The 16,398-nt window shown below is 38.2% G+C and overlaps 1 protein-coding gene and 2 pseudogenes across 1 annotated transcript; 2 read left to right on the top strand and 1 right to left on the bottom strand.

Moving 5' to 3' along the window:
* The first annotated feature begins 922 nt into the window (after positions 1-922).
* On the top strand, positions 923-8,772 carry LOC137945297 (protein NDL1-like). The gene is made up of 11 exons (XM_068791113.1): positions 923-1,088; positions 5,713-5,812; positions 6,025-6,122; positions 6,277-6,365; positions 6,747-6,807; positions 6,911-6,997; positions 7,084-7,161; positions 7,275-7,331; positions 7,442-7,497; positions 7,601-7,736; positions 7,817-8,772. Exons 1-11 carry the CDS (start codon positions 1,029-1,031, stop codon positions 8,036-8,038), a joined length of 1,044 nt encoding a protein of 347 aa, XP_068647214.1. The 5' UTR covers positions 923-1,028; the 3' UTR covers positions 8,039-8,772.
* On the bottom strand, positions 2,985-4,514 carry LOC137945296 (3-ketoacyl-CoA synthase 11-like; annotated as a pseudogene).
* Positions 8,104-14,924, top strand: LOC137946847 (protein NDL1-like; annotated as a pseudogene).
* Positions 14,925-16,398: the final 1,474 nt, after the last annotated feature.

Below are 16,398 nucleotides of genomic sequence, written 5' to 3'. Positions count from 1 at the left end.
TAATCTACCTAATGCTAATAAGTCATGGATGGTTACCAGTAATCACTGGTGAGAAGAATTATAATATATTCCTAACTGGTGCAAATTAATTATCTTTTTGATTAGTAGTCCGCAAGTTATGGTACAGGATCTCCCCTGGCGTATATTGCTAAGCCACGCAGGGACCAGGGTAGCACCGTAGATGGTGCACCCTGTGCGACGAGTGTGCAAGTGAACGTATCTTATTGGTTTAAGATTAATTATTTTGTATAAAAAATGTAGAAATAGCATGGGACTTTAATGTGGCCACATCCGAGGGTTGAGCCAACTGTCGGTCGCAGGCTGCGGGCCCACCGGCTCAGTCTCTCTTCAATTCCATCCCACCGTCCTTAACCCCTCAGTGCATGCATCTTCTGCTCAGAATTTCGAGATTTTTTCGGCCATCCGAATTTCGAAAATGAGCTACGAATCGGCGCACTCGTGATTTTCGACTAATTTGTGGCGTCAATCCTCCTCAACTATCGGAAATACGGCATTGACCACTTACATCCTTTTCAAGATACCGACACGTGGACTACCCCGCGTCTCCTTCTTGGTCAAAATCGTAATTAACTTTTCGTTTTCTATTGAGATTTTGTATTGGAATACAAGATCCGATAATTCCCGATTGTACGGGACCAGCGGAGGACACACAAACATTGTCCCAGGTTTTTTACCGCGGGCAGTTTAAGCACGTGCGAATTATGATATTTTGGTAAATTCATACGGAACTGTCGGTCCTTAAACCGTGGTTAAAAGCTGTGGAGAGGTCCAGCTGGGAAAAAGAAAAGCGTCGGTGGGGTTAACCCTGGTTAAGTTGCGGTTAGCCCCTCTCCTGGTCTCTCCCTCCTCTGCTCATATTTAAGCCACGGAAGCGTTAGGGAACGTTTTTGGGTGAGACATATTGAAAGCAGCCGGGTGAGAGAAAGATTGAAAGAAGCCGGGTGAGAGAGAAACAGAGCAGGAGGAGAAGAAAGCGTGCGAGCGTTAATTTTTGCAGAGCCGCGGCCATGGGGGACTCCAGCGGTTCAGTTTCTGTCGACATGGAGATGATCTCCCTTGGCGGAAAGGTTTGAATATCCGTTAATTGCGATTATTTCTCTCATTCGTCAAGGTCTTGTGTGTTTACCTTCGAATTTTATTATGATCTCATCCGTAACGTCTTCTTTCTTTCTTTTTTGAGGTTTTTATACTTTCTTTTTCCGCATTACGGCTATTTAGTTCTCTATAGTATTCGTTTTATATTAATTGATCTATTCTTGAAATTCTCATCTACGACTTAATCTTTTATTGCATTATGGGAGTGAGAGGAGGGCGATCTTACTTTTATGACGATTGATTCTGCGTTTGCATTTTGTTTCAGAGAGCAAAACACACGAGTTTTCGCTGGTTATAGGATATATTTGTTGATGGGTCTTGTTTCATTTGTTTTAAAATTTCTGGTACCTGTAGTGTAACGTACAGGTTTTTCTACCCGAATTTTGTTTAGAATTTACATTACTTCTTATGTTTTTTGAAAAGTTTTACGGTGCGAAGCTTTTTTATTAGAATCTTGAATACCTGTTTTCTTTTGATGACGTTAACCAATTTGTCATATATACTTATGTTCTTAAACTTGCTTATCGTTCTTGATGTGAAAAACGCCTATTGTCGTGAGCATATCTGGTATTGGTTTTGATTCCGTGGCATGGAAAGATCTCGTAGATCTGCGAGCTCCTCTTGTTTTCATTTGACTTTCTGTGTCCTGCAATTGAGGTAGGGTAGTCTGTATCATGTGTGATCAGAGAGAGCATTTTTATTTCAATTCCCCTTATGGTCTTTTACATGTTAGTCTTTAACCGATATGGCTTTACAGAATCACCTCTAATCATATTTCCCAGTTAATTGAATCATCTCGGGTTTCTTTGTTGAGAGTTGGCGATATCCTCCTTACTGGGTTGAAATATACCTAAATTTTTAAATCTGGATGTATAGGTCTCGTTATCTCTCTCACTCCCACATGCACTCACAGGGACTGCAAATTTTGAGAAAAATAAAGAGTTCTGTTACAGCTCTTTGAGTTTAGAAGTTTCTGTATTCGTTTTATTATTGAAAATGCATGCTAATGAATTTATTTATTGATGTTCAATCAAGTTACCTGTTATGTATTTATTTATTAAGGAATACTATTTACTGCTCAACAGAAACAGAAACTCTTGTTTTATTTTCTGATTTAAACCTATGCTTCTGTATTCTATGCGACTTTTGTTTAGTATTTGCATTACTTCTTATGTTTTTAAGTTTTACGGTGCTAAGCTTTTTTATTAGAATCTTGAATACCTGTTTTCTTTTGATGATGTTAATCAATTTGTCATATATACTTATGTTCTTAAACTTGCTTATCATTCTTGATGTGAAAAAAACCTATTGTCGTGAGCATATCTGGTATTGGTTTTGATTCCGTGGCATGGAAAGATCATATAGATCTGCGAGCTCCTCTTGTTTTCATTTGACTTTCTATGTCCTGCAATTGAGGTTGGGTAGTCTGTATCATGTGTGATCAGAGAGTATTTTTATTTTCAATTCCCCTTACCGTCTTTTTTTTTTTGTTTGATCAATGAAATCAATGAAATAAGTAAAATTAAACTTTAAAACCAATGAAATCAACTCCAAATCATGAGAGAAGGACACACGAATCCCTCCCTACTAGAAACTGCTTCCAGCTCAATGTCCTACACTCACTAAACTAAATCACTAATAACCAATATATACCTTCCCTTTCGTTCTCTAACAACAAAAATGAAACGCTGAACTTCCCAAACAGTGCACTTCCTATACCCAGACGCCCATCGTCGTACATACTAATCCGAAAAAAAATACACCTCAAATCCAACTTCCAACCACTCCTAAACACATAAAAAAGCACTTAGGATAAGTATAAACTCATTATTCCCTTCTTGAGTGCCTATGCCACGACAACTGCCTCATCAAATTGATGATATCTTTGGAACTTTTGCCAGAAAATTGTCAATCTCATCCATCCAGGGATTCTTCTCCTTTGCTGGATTAATAGTCCTTAAAGCCTTCCAAACTGCACTGTTGCATTTGAAACCGGATCTAAATGCTATCTGCCATGTTCTATCTCCCTTCCTCATTCTCCCCTTAGCTTCTGTATTTGCCAATTCATACCAAAGTGAACTGCTCGTAGTGTTCCCAAATCGATCAAGAGTGATCCTTGAAGGCTCCATATGCCAATCAGTTAACTGCAAGTTCCTCTCCAGTTCATCCAAAACAGCTCTTCCTCCAGCATGAATGCAAAAGTGCTCAAAAGCTAACCTAAAATCAGGAATGTGAGGCTTGATTTTCCTCTTGAAAAGTTTCCTCCCAATCAATGTGCCAAGGAAGAGCAATTGTTCTGACATGGGCCACACAAGTGGCCCAAGGTAGTTATGTTAGTCTTCAAAGCATCTCCAGCAACCGCCATGAGATCTTTTATTGGGAAACTCCAATCTTTCCATTCTCATCCTCCTCCTGAGTGACGCAGCTGAAACACTTGTCATCTGCACCTTTGTGTGTCCGAACAATGTGAACCAACTGATACTTGGATCGACGGAGGTCAGAGCTCTTGTTAGAAAGGAGTATAGCAGCTCTCCACCCATACGAAACAAGCTATTTGATACAAGCATTGACCGATTGTTACCACAATACCAATTTAAGGTTATGTTCTCCATGCTGATGACCAATGCATAAGAGTTGGGATGAACTTGGAGAAGATCTTTGGCCAAATCAATGGAGATCAGACCTGCACTGCAACCCATGCCAGCAAGATTAAAGCTTTTTATATTTCCTCGGAGCTTGTAGTGGTTGATGAGCATTGCAGAAAGTGATGGGGCTGGATTGAATAAGCTGCAATTCACAATCAAAATGCCAATATCTTTCGGCTTTATATTCGTTTTCTCAAAGAATTCATCAAGAACACCAAACATAACAGCTTCAGCTTCTTTCCTTGCTTCAGCCATACATGGATTGGGAGAGACATTGAAGATAGCTTTAGGGAGGTCGGTAGACTCCCCAAGACCTGATCTTTCAAGAACTTTACGTTGGAATTCAAGATTCTCTGGAGTAAAGGAACCAGTTAATGTAGATTTCTGCATAAAGATCTGACGAGTGCATTTACGAGCTTCATCAGGCTTATAGCAGGCAAAATTGACTAGATGCACTGGACAGGGATGAGTAAGGAAGTAAGGGGTGCATATGAAGACAAGAAGAGTCAAGCAGAGAATGACTGAGATAAGATTGTAGCGGAGGTGGTTCCATAAGTCATGGAGATCTTGAAGAGAGAGGGTGGAAAGTTGTGCAGCGATGAGAACAAGTAGATGGGTGAGAAAGAGTTACATTCCATGGGTACTGAGATAATGGTAGCCAAGCTGAACATATTTTAATTTAATAGATTGTTTGAAGTCCGGAAGTCTTCGGGAAGATTGAAGCTAAGGAGAAGTAGGTCTTGGCTCTATCATATTGGGAGATTGTTCAAGGAAAACCTGGTTAGAGACTAGGATGAAGGGATCTAGCTGAAGCGATAAAGCATGCAATATATCCTTGAGAGAAAAAAAATTCTTGAAGGAAAGAAAGGGTGCCCTTGAATGTAGAAGATGGGAGATCTAGGACAATGAGTCTGGAAACTAAATCCGGAATATACAAAGTACTCAGGGAGAAAAACTGCAATAACTTTTCAAAACAATCCTAAATTGATGGTGAAAGTAAGTTTCTGAAATCAGTTCAACAAAGAGGGAGAGAACAGTTCAGGTACTGGCCAGTTAGGGATGCCAGAAAACTTTCCTCCGAAAGATCAGATAGAGAAAAGGACAATGAGGTTTTCACTCACAGAAAGTGATTCCTACCAAGGGCCCTCTTTGAGTATTCCCACGGTCCTCTGTCAATTTGACCGCCCTTGTGCACCGATTCTGCAGACAAGAAAGGACGCAGGCTCCTGCTATTAGAGAACCAATCCAAAAGAAAGGGAAACAGAAAGAGGGAAGCTAACGTAAACAAGCTCAGAGGATCCATGAAATGCAGGGGTTGACGCATTTGGATATGTGTTTATATATATACGAGTGGAGGAAAATGCAAGGTGGAAACAGGTTGGAATCGGCCAGAAAGATGCGGATAAGAGCTTACCGGCAGGCGCCAGCCTTTGACGCCATTGCACTTCCCATGAAATTGAAATCCCTCTGTCTCACTTTCCCCCTTACCGTCTTTTATGTGTTAGTTTTTAACCTATATGGCTGTACAGAAGCACCTCTAATCATATTTCCCAGTTAATTGAAACACCTCGAGTTTCTTTCTTGAGAGTTGACGATATCCTCCTTACTGGGTTGATAGTGTACCTAAAATTTAAAATCTGAATGTATAGGTCTTGCTATCTCTGTCACTCCCACATGCACACACAGGGAGTGCAAATTTCGAGAAAAATAAGAGTTCTGTTACAGCTCTTTGAGTTTAGAAGTTTCTGTATTCGTTTTATTATTGAAAATGCATGCTAATGAATTTATTTATTGATGTTCAATCAAGTTACCTGTTATGTATTCATTTGTTAAGGAATACTATTTGCTGCTCAACAGAAACATAAACTCTTGTTTTATTTTCTGATTTAAACCTATACTTGTTTTTCAACGTTCAAGAATTCAAGGTGACATATTTACGATATTGCATCAGGAACACCTAGTGCAAACTGGCTGCGGTTCTGTATCTGTTGCTGTGTTTGGAGATCCTGACAAGCCAGCACTCATTACGTATCCTGATTTGGCTCTAAATCGTGAGTTACCAACATGTTAGCATAGTTTACCCTGTAGGCTAAAATTTCAGTTGAGAAGTACATTAACTTAAAACAGAAAAAGATATCCAACTTGTATTGGATACAGCTCCAACTATGTTCATGCTTTATTCATGAGAGGCAAGGTTCTACTGTATTGTAGCAATCTTCTATGATTCCTTAGGTTCTTATACAATTTTAATGGCTGTGTCCAGACATGTCGTGCTTCCAAGGATTGTTCTTTTGCCCGGAAGCTACCTTGTTGCTGCTTCACAATTTCTGCATATATCATATAAGTCCACCTGGGCATGAGGTCGGTATTCTAATAAACTTGATTGCACTTTTGCTTCGTTGTATTTCATTCATTCTGTCTTTTCTTGAACAAGCCGTTTTGTATATATAGCCGTACAATTTGGTTATAGGTATTATATTCACACTGTGTTTGTTTTCCTCAAGAGTTGTTACAGTTAGGTGGTGCGTCGATTTCTTCTGAAACACCTGTGCCTTCAGTTGACGACTTAGCAGATCAGATAGCTGATGTTCTTGACTATTTTGGGTAATTTACCTATTAACATAATCATCATCTCCTCCATGGCATTTTCAATTTTTCCTTGAGATTTGTAATCTGTTGTCTAAGGTGGTTTGCAGATAGTCCCATGTACACAGATGTGCAAACAGTTTGGCAACAGAGGGGGATTGATCACCAGTCTTTCATTGTTTAGATCCGCCCCTTTATGTAGCTTTGCTGCTTTAATGAAATCATCATTTTCAAAAATAAAAAAAAAATCTTTATAAAGCTATGCACGACGGCATTTAGTTAGTTTTAGTTTTATGATTGGTCTAAGTATATGAAAATACTCTTAGGTTTCTGCCATTTTCATGTTTTTAGTTACACATTGTCTTATTTACATTGGCTCTTGCATATTTCTCTTTGCAGGCTTGATGCTGTTATGTGCTTGGGGGTCACAGCGGGTGCTTACATCCTTACACTCTTTGCAGTATGTCCTTGTTAGAAGATTTGCTTTCTTAGTGTGGCTGGTCATTCCTCTGATCAACTATGGTTTTATATTTATTGAGTTGTTATTGTACTGTTGGTTGTAGATGAAATATAGGGAGCGGGTTATTGGATTGATACTTGTTTCCCCTGTATGCAAAGCACCCTCATGGACTGAGTGGCTATACAACAAGGTTTTCTTGGATCCTTTCTTAATCTTATATTCAAATTTACTATTTGTGTCCAATAATTTTGATGGTAAATTTTGAAATATATGCAGCTGATGTCCAATGTCCTATATTACTATGGGATGTGTAGCATGGTGAAGGAAATGTTGCTTCAGAGGTATTTCAGTAAGGTAATTCTGAGTGGTCTTTTAGTTAAGAGTTACTTGCTCGGGGGTCACTGTTTTACTTTTGAAATTCAATAGTTCATTTAGCTTATAATTCCCTTTTTTATCATGTGTTGTAGGAAGTGCGTGGGAGTGCACAAGTTCCTGAATCAGACATTGTATTAGCATGCAGAAGTGTAAGTGATTTTTCTCTTTTCCAACAGCAAACAGACTGCCTTTTTTTTCAGTGTGGAAAGAAGGACGATCCCTTCCTGATGGCAATGAGACTTTTAATTTTTCCTTGCAGTTACTTAATGAGAGGCAGAGTACAAATGTTTTGAGGTTCCTTGAGGCCATCAATGGGTATGTCTTAGTTAACTTTTTGAAGTTTCTAATTCTAAAATTTGTTCTACAGGTACTATATTTAGAATCAGTTAAACTGATAACACTTTGGGAATTGTTGTAGGAGACCTGACATTACAGATGGATTGAGAAAACTGCAGTGCCGGACACTCATATTTGTTGGTGATGACTCACCATTTCATTCTGAGGCCCTGCACATGACCTCTAAACTCGACAAAAGATTCAGCGCATTGGTGGAGGTAATTAAATCGATAGTGTATATATAGTAACCATGTAAACAACATTCTTGAGAATTTATATATTTTTGTGATGCTTTCAGGTTCAAGCGTGTGGTTCCATGGTTACAGAGGAGCAGCCCCATGCAATGGTGATACCAATCGAATATTTTCTTATGGGTTATGGTTTGTATCGGCCATGCCAACTTAATGGCAGCCCACCTAGTCCTTTGAGCAGTTCATGCATTTCACCTGAACTTTTTTCGCCAGAAAGCATGGGCTTGAAGCTTAAGCCAATTAAGACTCGTGTGTCATTTCAAGCATGACAATGCAGATGAGAAATTTAGGTTCATTATTGCCATGCATATAAAGCGTAAATTGTTATCTTAGTATGCCGGATTCCGCGTGTTGGGTGGTGGATGACACTGGGGATGAGGCATTTTCAAAGCAAGTGGGTTAGGATGGGGTGGTTGTAGATACTAGGGATAAAAGGTCGAAATACTTTAGAGGCAAGATTCTATTTGATTCATTTGTGCTCGGTTGATCTATCTGTAAATTGTCAATTTTTGTGGATGATTAATAATAACAATAAGAAGGGAAGAGAAGTATGGTGGCTTGAGGGGAAGGGTTTTTGTTTACTGAATCAGTCGTTAATCCTGTGTCTTTTTTTTTTTTTTTTTTTTTAACTTTTTTGTTTATCATCTGTAATGACGTCATGGGACTCATTTTTTTTATTTTTTAGTAGTAGTAGTTTACTTTATTCTTTAGGTCTTCTCTTGGCAGGATTTGCAGGATGCGATGTCAAGTTGGTATATAGTTGGAATATGTTTTTGCTCCATTTGAAGATAATAAGCAAGTGGGACTAAATTTTTCAATGTAAAGAATGTCAAACATTAGGATGGTGTTGCAAGCGAGGCTTTTGTGGTTTCTTAAAAAGAACAATGTTTTCTCCGGACAGTCGAAGAAGTAAAAATACTGATGTTGCCATGCCCCATGACGGAATCACAAAAGCCTCTTTGGCGGTACCATTTTGATGTTTAAGGATCTACAAGAAATAATATTTATTCCTATTTGTCATTCTCAGCTTCCGAAAAAAAAAGATTTTTTTGCCACGATTACTTACCAGTTCATCTTGCCACTTTGGCAAAGACATGAATCAGCAGATAAAGTTACCGATCATAAACAAGATAATGATAGAAAATAAAATTGATTGAAGGATAATTCTTGGATTGCCATTAATTTTGACGCAAACATACATTTATCCCCTCTTTTGTATGATCATTAATCTTTTAAATAATGTCAATTTATAGATTGATCAATTTATACAAATTAATAGAATAAAATTTCTCCACTTAACCATCGGACTCCAAGGCTTTATATGTGTGAAAAAATTGGATACAAGTTGTGGTGTGTTCGCATGAATAATGGTGGTTTTCTGCCCTGTTCACGTATTAAATATTATTATATGTAAATGAAATCGAAATGGACATGTTGCAGTTGAGCTTACATGAGTTCCTCATGGCTCGGGGTTAGAGATCCAAATCTCTGATTTCACCTCAAGAATAATAGAGCATTGGATAAAAGTAGCTTGGGTCCCGTGATTTGGTGTTGTAGATGGTAAGCATAGCTATAATATAATTGGGTGAAAGTTTAAACTTGAAAGAATGAATAAAATAAGCAAAATATATATGCAAGAAATCTTTTCTTTTCAATGCTTTCACCATGTTAGTAACTAAGTTTTAGCTTTGGACTCAAGTATGGCTTCATCCCCACATTGCCAAGTTCTGCACTGCTTGTTTCGATGCTAAAGTATTTGAATATGAAGGAAACAAAACATTCAATCTTCTTTAGTGTTTTTTTTTTTATTGTTGTTACATTTTTTATGGTTTTCTATTGATGTCCCATATTGCATATTTTATGAATTTTCTAAATTTAAAAACAAGGTTTGGATGTCACTTGTATTGCTATCTTTATTATTGAAAACGCATGTTAATGAATTTATTTATTGATGTTCAATCAAGTTACCTGTTATGGTATTCATTTATTAAGGAATACTATTTGCTGCTCAACAAAAACATAAACTCTTGTTTTATTTTCTTATTTAAACCTATGCTTGTTTTTCAACGTTCAAGAGTTGAAAGTGACATATTTGCGAAATTTCATCAGGAATACCTAGTGCAAACTGGCTGCGGTTCTGTATCCGTTGCTGCGTGTGGAGATCTTGAAAAGCCAGCACTCACTACTTATCCGGATTTGGCTCTAAATCGTGAGTTACCCTATTGTTAGGCTAAAATTTCATTTGAGAAGTACAATAATTTTTTTTTGATAAAGTGAGAAGTACATTAACTTAAAACAAAAAAAGATACCCAACCAAAATTCGATACAGCTCCAACTATGCTTACGCCATTTTCATGAGAGGCAAGGGTCTACTGCATTGCATCATTCTTCTGCTGTCCCTAGGTTCTTATACAATTTTAAAGGCTGTGTCCAGACATGTCATGCTTTCAAGGATTGTTCTTTTGCCCAGAAGCTACCTCTTCACAATTTCTGCATATATCATATCAGTCCACCTGGGCATGAGGTCGGTATTCTAATAAACTTTATTGCACTTTTGCTTCATTGTATCATTCATTCTCTCTTTTCTTGAATATTCTGTTTTGTATATAATTTGGTTAAAGGTATTATATTCACACTGTGTTAGCCATGAATCTTGATAATTCAGCTCGAATTAAGACTGTAATGGGCTGGATCCAAGAGCTGCTGCAAGGTTATCTCAAAACAAAAGGAAGTAAACCAGTGATGTATGCTGCTTACAAGTTACTGCAGCAGTAATTAATTCAGACATTCAACCGAGAGCTAGCCATACCATACAGACATTCAACAGAGAGCTAACCCAAGTGCTAGACATATAAAACCAGTTGATTAGCTGCCAATACCAGAATAGAATTTGTTCCCTGTTGCTGAATTTGATCCACGTCTCAGAGATATAATTACCGAACTAGAACCAGTTCTGAAAACGTGCTTAAGGCAAGACACAAGAAGTAAGTGCAAGCTGTAGATACTTTCCTCAAATTGAGCAGCAGCAATAAGGAAACTTCCCAACGTCTTAGCAAAGGACAGATGAATCTTGAATTGGTAATTGCATATCAGAAGTAGGAAGTTTATCATAGGTAAGTTTCAGGAAATTGAAGTCTCAGAATATTTTGTGTGTAATACTTTCCAAATTCTTCTGATGAAAAATCAGAAACGTGCCTTGAATCGTACTTGCCTTAAATACAAACTGCCTTTAATAGAGCTTATCTTAGCTAGATTACTAGCCAGAAAGGAGCAGCTTTACATTGGCTCTTGCATATTTCTCTTTGCAGGCTTGATGTTGTTAATGTGCTTGGGGTCACAACGGGTTCCTTACACTCTTTGCAGTATGTCCTTGTTATAAGATTTGTTTTGTTAGTGTGTCAGATCATTCTTCTAATCAATTATGGTTTTATATTTGTTGAGTTCTTATTGTACTGCTGGTTGCATTTGAAATACAGGGAGCGGGTTAAAGGATTGATGCTTGTTTCCCCTGTATGCAAAGCACCCTCATGGACTGAGTGGCTATACAACAAGGTTTTCTTGGATCCTTTCTTGATCTTGTATTCAAATTTACTATACGCGTCCAAATAACGTTGATAGATAATTTTTGGAATATATGCAGCTGATGTCCTGTGTCCTGTAATACTATGGGATGTGTAGCATGGTCAAGGAAATGTTGCATCAGAGGTATGTCAGTAAGGTAATTCTGAGAGGTCTGGTAGTTACAGTTAATTGCTCGGGGGTCACTTTTTTTTTTTTTTTTTTGAAACTCATTGGTTAAGTTAACTTATGATGCCCTTTTTGATCATGTGCTGCAGGAAGTGCGTGGGAATGCACAAGTTTCTGAATCGGATATTGTATTAGCATGTAGAAGTATGAGAGATTTTGCTCTTATCCTAAGGTAAACACAAGTGCCTTCTTTTTCAGTGTGCAAAGAAGAACGATCCCTTACTGATGGCAATGAGACTTTTAATTTTTCCCTGCAGTTAGTTAATGAGAGGCAGAGTGCAAATGTTTTGAGGTTCCTTGAGGCCATCAATGAGTATGTCTTAGTTATCGTTCTGAAGTTTCTAATTCTAGGATTTGGTCTACAGGTGCAATATTTAGAATCAGTTAAACTGATAACACTTAGGAATTGTTGTAGGAGACCCGACAATAAAGATGAATTGAGAAGACTACAGTGCTGGACACTCATATTTGGTGGTGATAATTCACCATTTCATTCTGAGGTCATGCACATGACCTCTAAACTCAGCAGAAGTTACTCCAACCATATCGATTACCAGCAGCAGAGAATATCTTCTAAGCAGCATATGGAACATGTTTCTCTTCTCTGTTTTATTTTAAGATGTCAGTGCAGAAGCAGAGATCAAGAGTGTATCTTCTTCTTCCAGCAGTAGCATCTAGTCTTCTACTCGATTATCATTCTCTGTTTTTCAGTAGCCGTTGGAGCAGCAGAATAAGAGAGTTTCGATTTGAACTTTCTTAGCAGCAGTGGTTTATATTCTGGTAAGGTGAGCTGCTGAGCAGGCTTCTTAATTCTGAACTCTAACCATAGAAAATTGCTGCAATAGTTTACATCTCTTATCTTAACAAGCTCACCCTGTCAAGACGGATTCAACTTCTGTCATCTGTTTTGAAAAGAGAAACAGCTGCTGCCTTCTCCTCTCTCTTGATTTCCAGCATGTCGATGACATTGATAATGGTGCTTGGTTAACACGTTGATACAGCAGGTTTCTTTGATGAGTTATAATAGGTTGCAACTTGGAAAGTTGTTTGTTTTGATCAAGCTGGTGAATCAGCATGACTTTCGACTTATTGATTATTTTATTCCTCCTCCATCACATTGCTGATAATTCAGCAAAGTTCCAACGTTTGGTCACGTTGCAGTTGCTGGAACTAATTACTATCTAAATCAGATAGTTAGCAAGTTTTTTTTGTAAATGCTGTTGTTATTGCTGCACCTGATCTTGGTGGCCCCGTGATCATGAAAATGAACAAGGTTACGATTGCAAACACATAACAGCATCAAGCCTGCAAAGAGAAATATGCAAGAGCCAATGTAAATAAGACAACATGTAACTAAAAACATGAAAATGGCAGAAACCTGACAGTATTTTCGTATAATTAAGACCAATCATGAAGCTAATGAGAGGCAGAGTGCAAATGTTTTGAGGTTCCTTGAGGCCATCAATGGTTATGTCTTGGTTATCTTTCTGAAGTTTCTAATTCTAGGATTTGGTCTATAGGTGCTATATTTAGAATCAGTGAAACTGATAACACTTGGGAATTGTTGTAGGAGACCTGACATTACAGATGGATTGAGAAGACTGCAGTGTCGGACACTCATATTTGGTGGTGATAATTCACCATTTCATTCCGAGGTCCTGCACATGACCTCTAAACTCGACAGAAGATTCAACGCATTGGTGGAGGTAATTAAATAGATAGTGTATATATAGTGACCAAGTAAACAATAATCTTGAGAATTTTTTATATTTCAGTAATGCTTTCAGGTTCAAGCGTGCGGTTCCATAGTTACAAAGGAGCAGCCCCAGCAATGGTCCCTGTTTTGTAGAAGGTTATATTATTAGATGCAAATGAAATCGAAATGGACGATGTTGCGGGGCATTGATGAAATCACATAAACACGTCCTAAATGGTCCTTGTTTTACAGGAGACCTTCTGATCTTGAGCAGCTGAGCTTACATGAGTTCCTCATGGCTCGGGCTTTGAGATCCAAATCTCTGATTTCACGTCAAGAATAACGGACCATTGGATAAAAGCAGCTTGGGTCCCGTGATTTGGTGTTGTAGACGGTAAGCATCGCTTAGATCTTGGTCCGTCTTAGCTGCGAAAATTGATGTGTTCCCTAATGTAACTGGGTGAAAGTTCAAACTTGAAAGAATGAATAAAATAAGCAAAGTATATATGAAAGAAATATTTTCTTTTTCTATGCTTTGAACATGTTAGTAACTGAGTTTTAGCTTTGGATTCACCTTTCTTTGTGCTTTCAAGTATGGCTTCGTCCCTACATTGCCAGTTCAGCGCTGCTTGTTCCGATGCTAAATTATCTGAATATGAAGGAAACAAAACATTCAATCTTATGTTGGTCAATTTGATGGTCCTTTTCTTTAGTGTTTTTTGATTATTGTTACACTTTTGATGGCTTTCCTATTGATGTCCCATATTGCATATTTAATGAATTTTCTAAATTTAAAAACCAGGTTTGGTTGTTACGGGTACTGTTATCTTTATTATTGAAAATGCATGCTAATGAATTTATTTATTGATGTTCAATCAAGTTTCCTGTTATGGTATTCATTTATTAAGGAATACTATTTGCTACTCAACAGAAACATAAACACTTCTTTTATTTTCTGATTTAAACCCATGCTTGTTTTTCAACGTTCAACAGTTGAAAGTGACATATTTGTGAAATTTCATCAGGAACACACGTGCCTTCTTTTTCAGTGTGCAAAGAAGGACGATCCCTTCCTGATGGCAATGAGACTTTTAATTTTTCCCTGCAGTTAGTTAATGAGAGGCAGAGTGCAAATGTTTTGAGGTTCCTTGAGGCCATCAATGGGTATGTCTTGGTTATCTTGCTGAAGTTTCTAATTCTAGGATTCGGTCTACAGGTGCTATATTTAGAATCAGTTAAACTGATAACACTTGGGAATTGTTGTAGGAGACCCGACATTAAAGATAGATTGAGAAGACTACAATGTCGGGCACTCATATTTGGTGGTGATAATTCACCATTTCATTCTGAGGTCATGCACATGACCTCTAAACTCAACAGAAGATTCAGCGCATTGGTGGAGGTAATTAAAAAGATGTGTATGTAAAGAGACCATATAAATAACATTCTTGAGATTATTTTTTTTTGTTTGTTTTGTGATGCTTTCAGGTTCAAGCGTGTGGTTCCACGGTTACAGAGGAGAAGCCCCCCATGCAATGGTGAGACCAATCCAATATTTTCTCATGAGTTATGGTTTGTATCGGCCATGCCGGCTTAATTGCGGCCCACCTAGTCCTTTGAGCGGTTCATGCTTTTCACCAGAACTTTTTTCGCCAAAAAGCATGGGCTTGAAGCTCAAGCCAATTAAGCCCCGTATTTCATTTCAAGCATGACAATGCAGAGGAGAGATTTAACTTCATTATTGTCGTGCATATAAAGAGTAAATTGTTCTCCTAATATGCCGAATTCCGTGTGTTGGGTGGGGGATGACACCGGGGATGAGGCATTCTCGAAGCAGGTGGGTTAGGATGGGGTGGTTGTAAATAGTAGGGATAAGAGGTCGAAATACTTTAGAGGCAAGATTCTATTCGGTTAATTTGTCCTCAGTTGATCTATCTGTAAATTGTCAATTTTACAGATAGGTCAATTGAGTACAAATGAATCGAATAGAATCTTGCCTCCAAAATATTTCGACCTTTTGTCCCTAGTATCTACAACCACCCCATCCTAACCCACCTGCTTCGAGAATGCCTCATCCCCAGTGTCATCCCCCACCCAACATTAGGAATCCGGCATATTAAGAGAACAATTTACGCTTTCTATGCATGGCAATAACGAACCTACATCTCTCATCTGCGTTGTAATGCTTGGAATGAAACACGAGTCTTAATTGGCTTAAGCTTCATGCCCATGCTTTCTGGCAAAAAAAAAAAAGGTGAAATGCATGAACCGCTCAAAGGACTAGGTGGGCTGCCATTAAGCTGGCTTGAATGATACAAACCATAATCCATGAGAAAATATTCGATCGGTATCACCATTGCATGGGGTTGCTCCTCTGTAACCATGGAACCACACGCTTGAACTTGAAAGCATCACTTTGGCCAATTCTTTGGCTGATAAATTGGCAAAATTCGGAACCTCCCAACAATCTCTCATTGTTTGGGAAGGCTTCCCCTCTGTATGGCTACCTCTTGGTTGAATGTCTGAATTAATTACTGCTGCAGTAACTTGTAAGCAGCATACAATACTGGTTTACTTACCTTTTGTTTTGAGAAAACCTTGCAGCAGCTCTTGGATCCAGCCCATTACAGCCTTAATTCGGGCAGAATTATCAAGCTTCATGACCAACGTCTCTGCATTCAGAACCTGTTTTAGTTCTGTAACTACAAATCAGCATTATTGTTTCACTTCTGCAGTACATACCAATTGCAGCAGTAGAGAACGAGAGATATAATTCCTTTTACGTCTGTTGCAGTACCAAGGAAGACACGTTGCTGTTTCTTCTCCAAACAGCAGAAGTTACTCCAACCATATCGATTACCAGCAGCAGAGATTATCTTCTAAGCAGCATATGCAAGATGTTTCTCTTCTCTGTTTTATTTTAAGATGTAAGTGCAGTAGCAGAGATCAAGAGAGTATCTTCTTCTTCCAGCAGTAGCATCTAGTCTTCTACTCGATTATCATTCTCTGTGTTTCAGTAGCCGTTGGAGCAGCAGAATAAGAGAGTTTCGATTTGAACTTTCTTAGCAGCAGTGGTTTATATTCTGGTAAGGTGAGCTGCTGAGCAGGCTTCTTAATTCTGAACTCTAATCATAGAAAATTGCTGCAATAGTTTACATATCTTATCTTAACAAGCTCACCCTGTCA

The sequence above is a fragment of the Aristolochia californica genome, unplaced genomic scaffold (genome assembly GCF_029961685.1).
Source record: "Aristolochia californica isolate CCGP_79_NKW_82.1479 unplaced genomic scaffold, dmAriCali1.0.hap1 SCAF_12, whole genome shotgun sequence".
In the NCBI taxonomy this organism is placed as follows: Eukaryota; Viridiplantae; Streptophyta; class Magnoliopsida; order Piperales; family Aristolochiaceae; genus Aristolochia; species Aristolochia californica.
Note: the sequence above shows the minus strand (reverse complement) of the source record. Positions and strands in the feature narration are given on the sequence as shown.

What these genes read in the sequence shown, in the direction of transcription:
- LOC137945297 (XM_068791113.1), top strand. Translation starts at nt 1,029, where the DNA reads ATGGGGGACTCCAGCGGTTCAGTTTCTGTCGACATGGAGATGATCTCC. An exon ending in TGATCTCCCTTGGCGGAAAG is followed by an intron (nt 1,089 to 5,712) that starts GTTTGAATATCC and finishes ATATTGCATCAG; the next exon opens with GAACACCTAGTGCAAACTGG. An exon ending in TTGTATTAGCATGCAGAAGT is followed by an intron (nt 7,332 to 7,441) that starts GTAAGTGATTTT and finishes TTTTCCTTGCAG; the next exon opens with TTACTTAATGAGAGGCAGAG.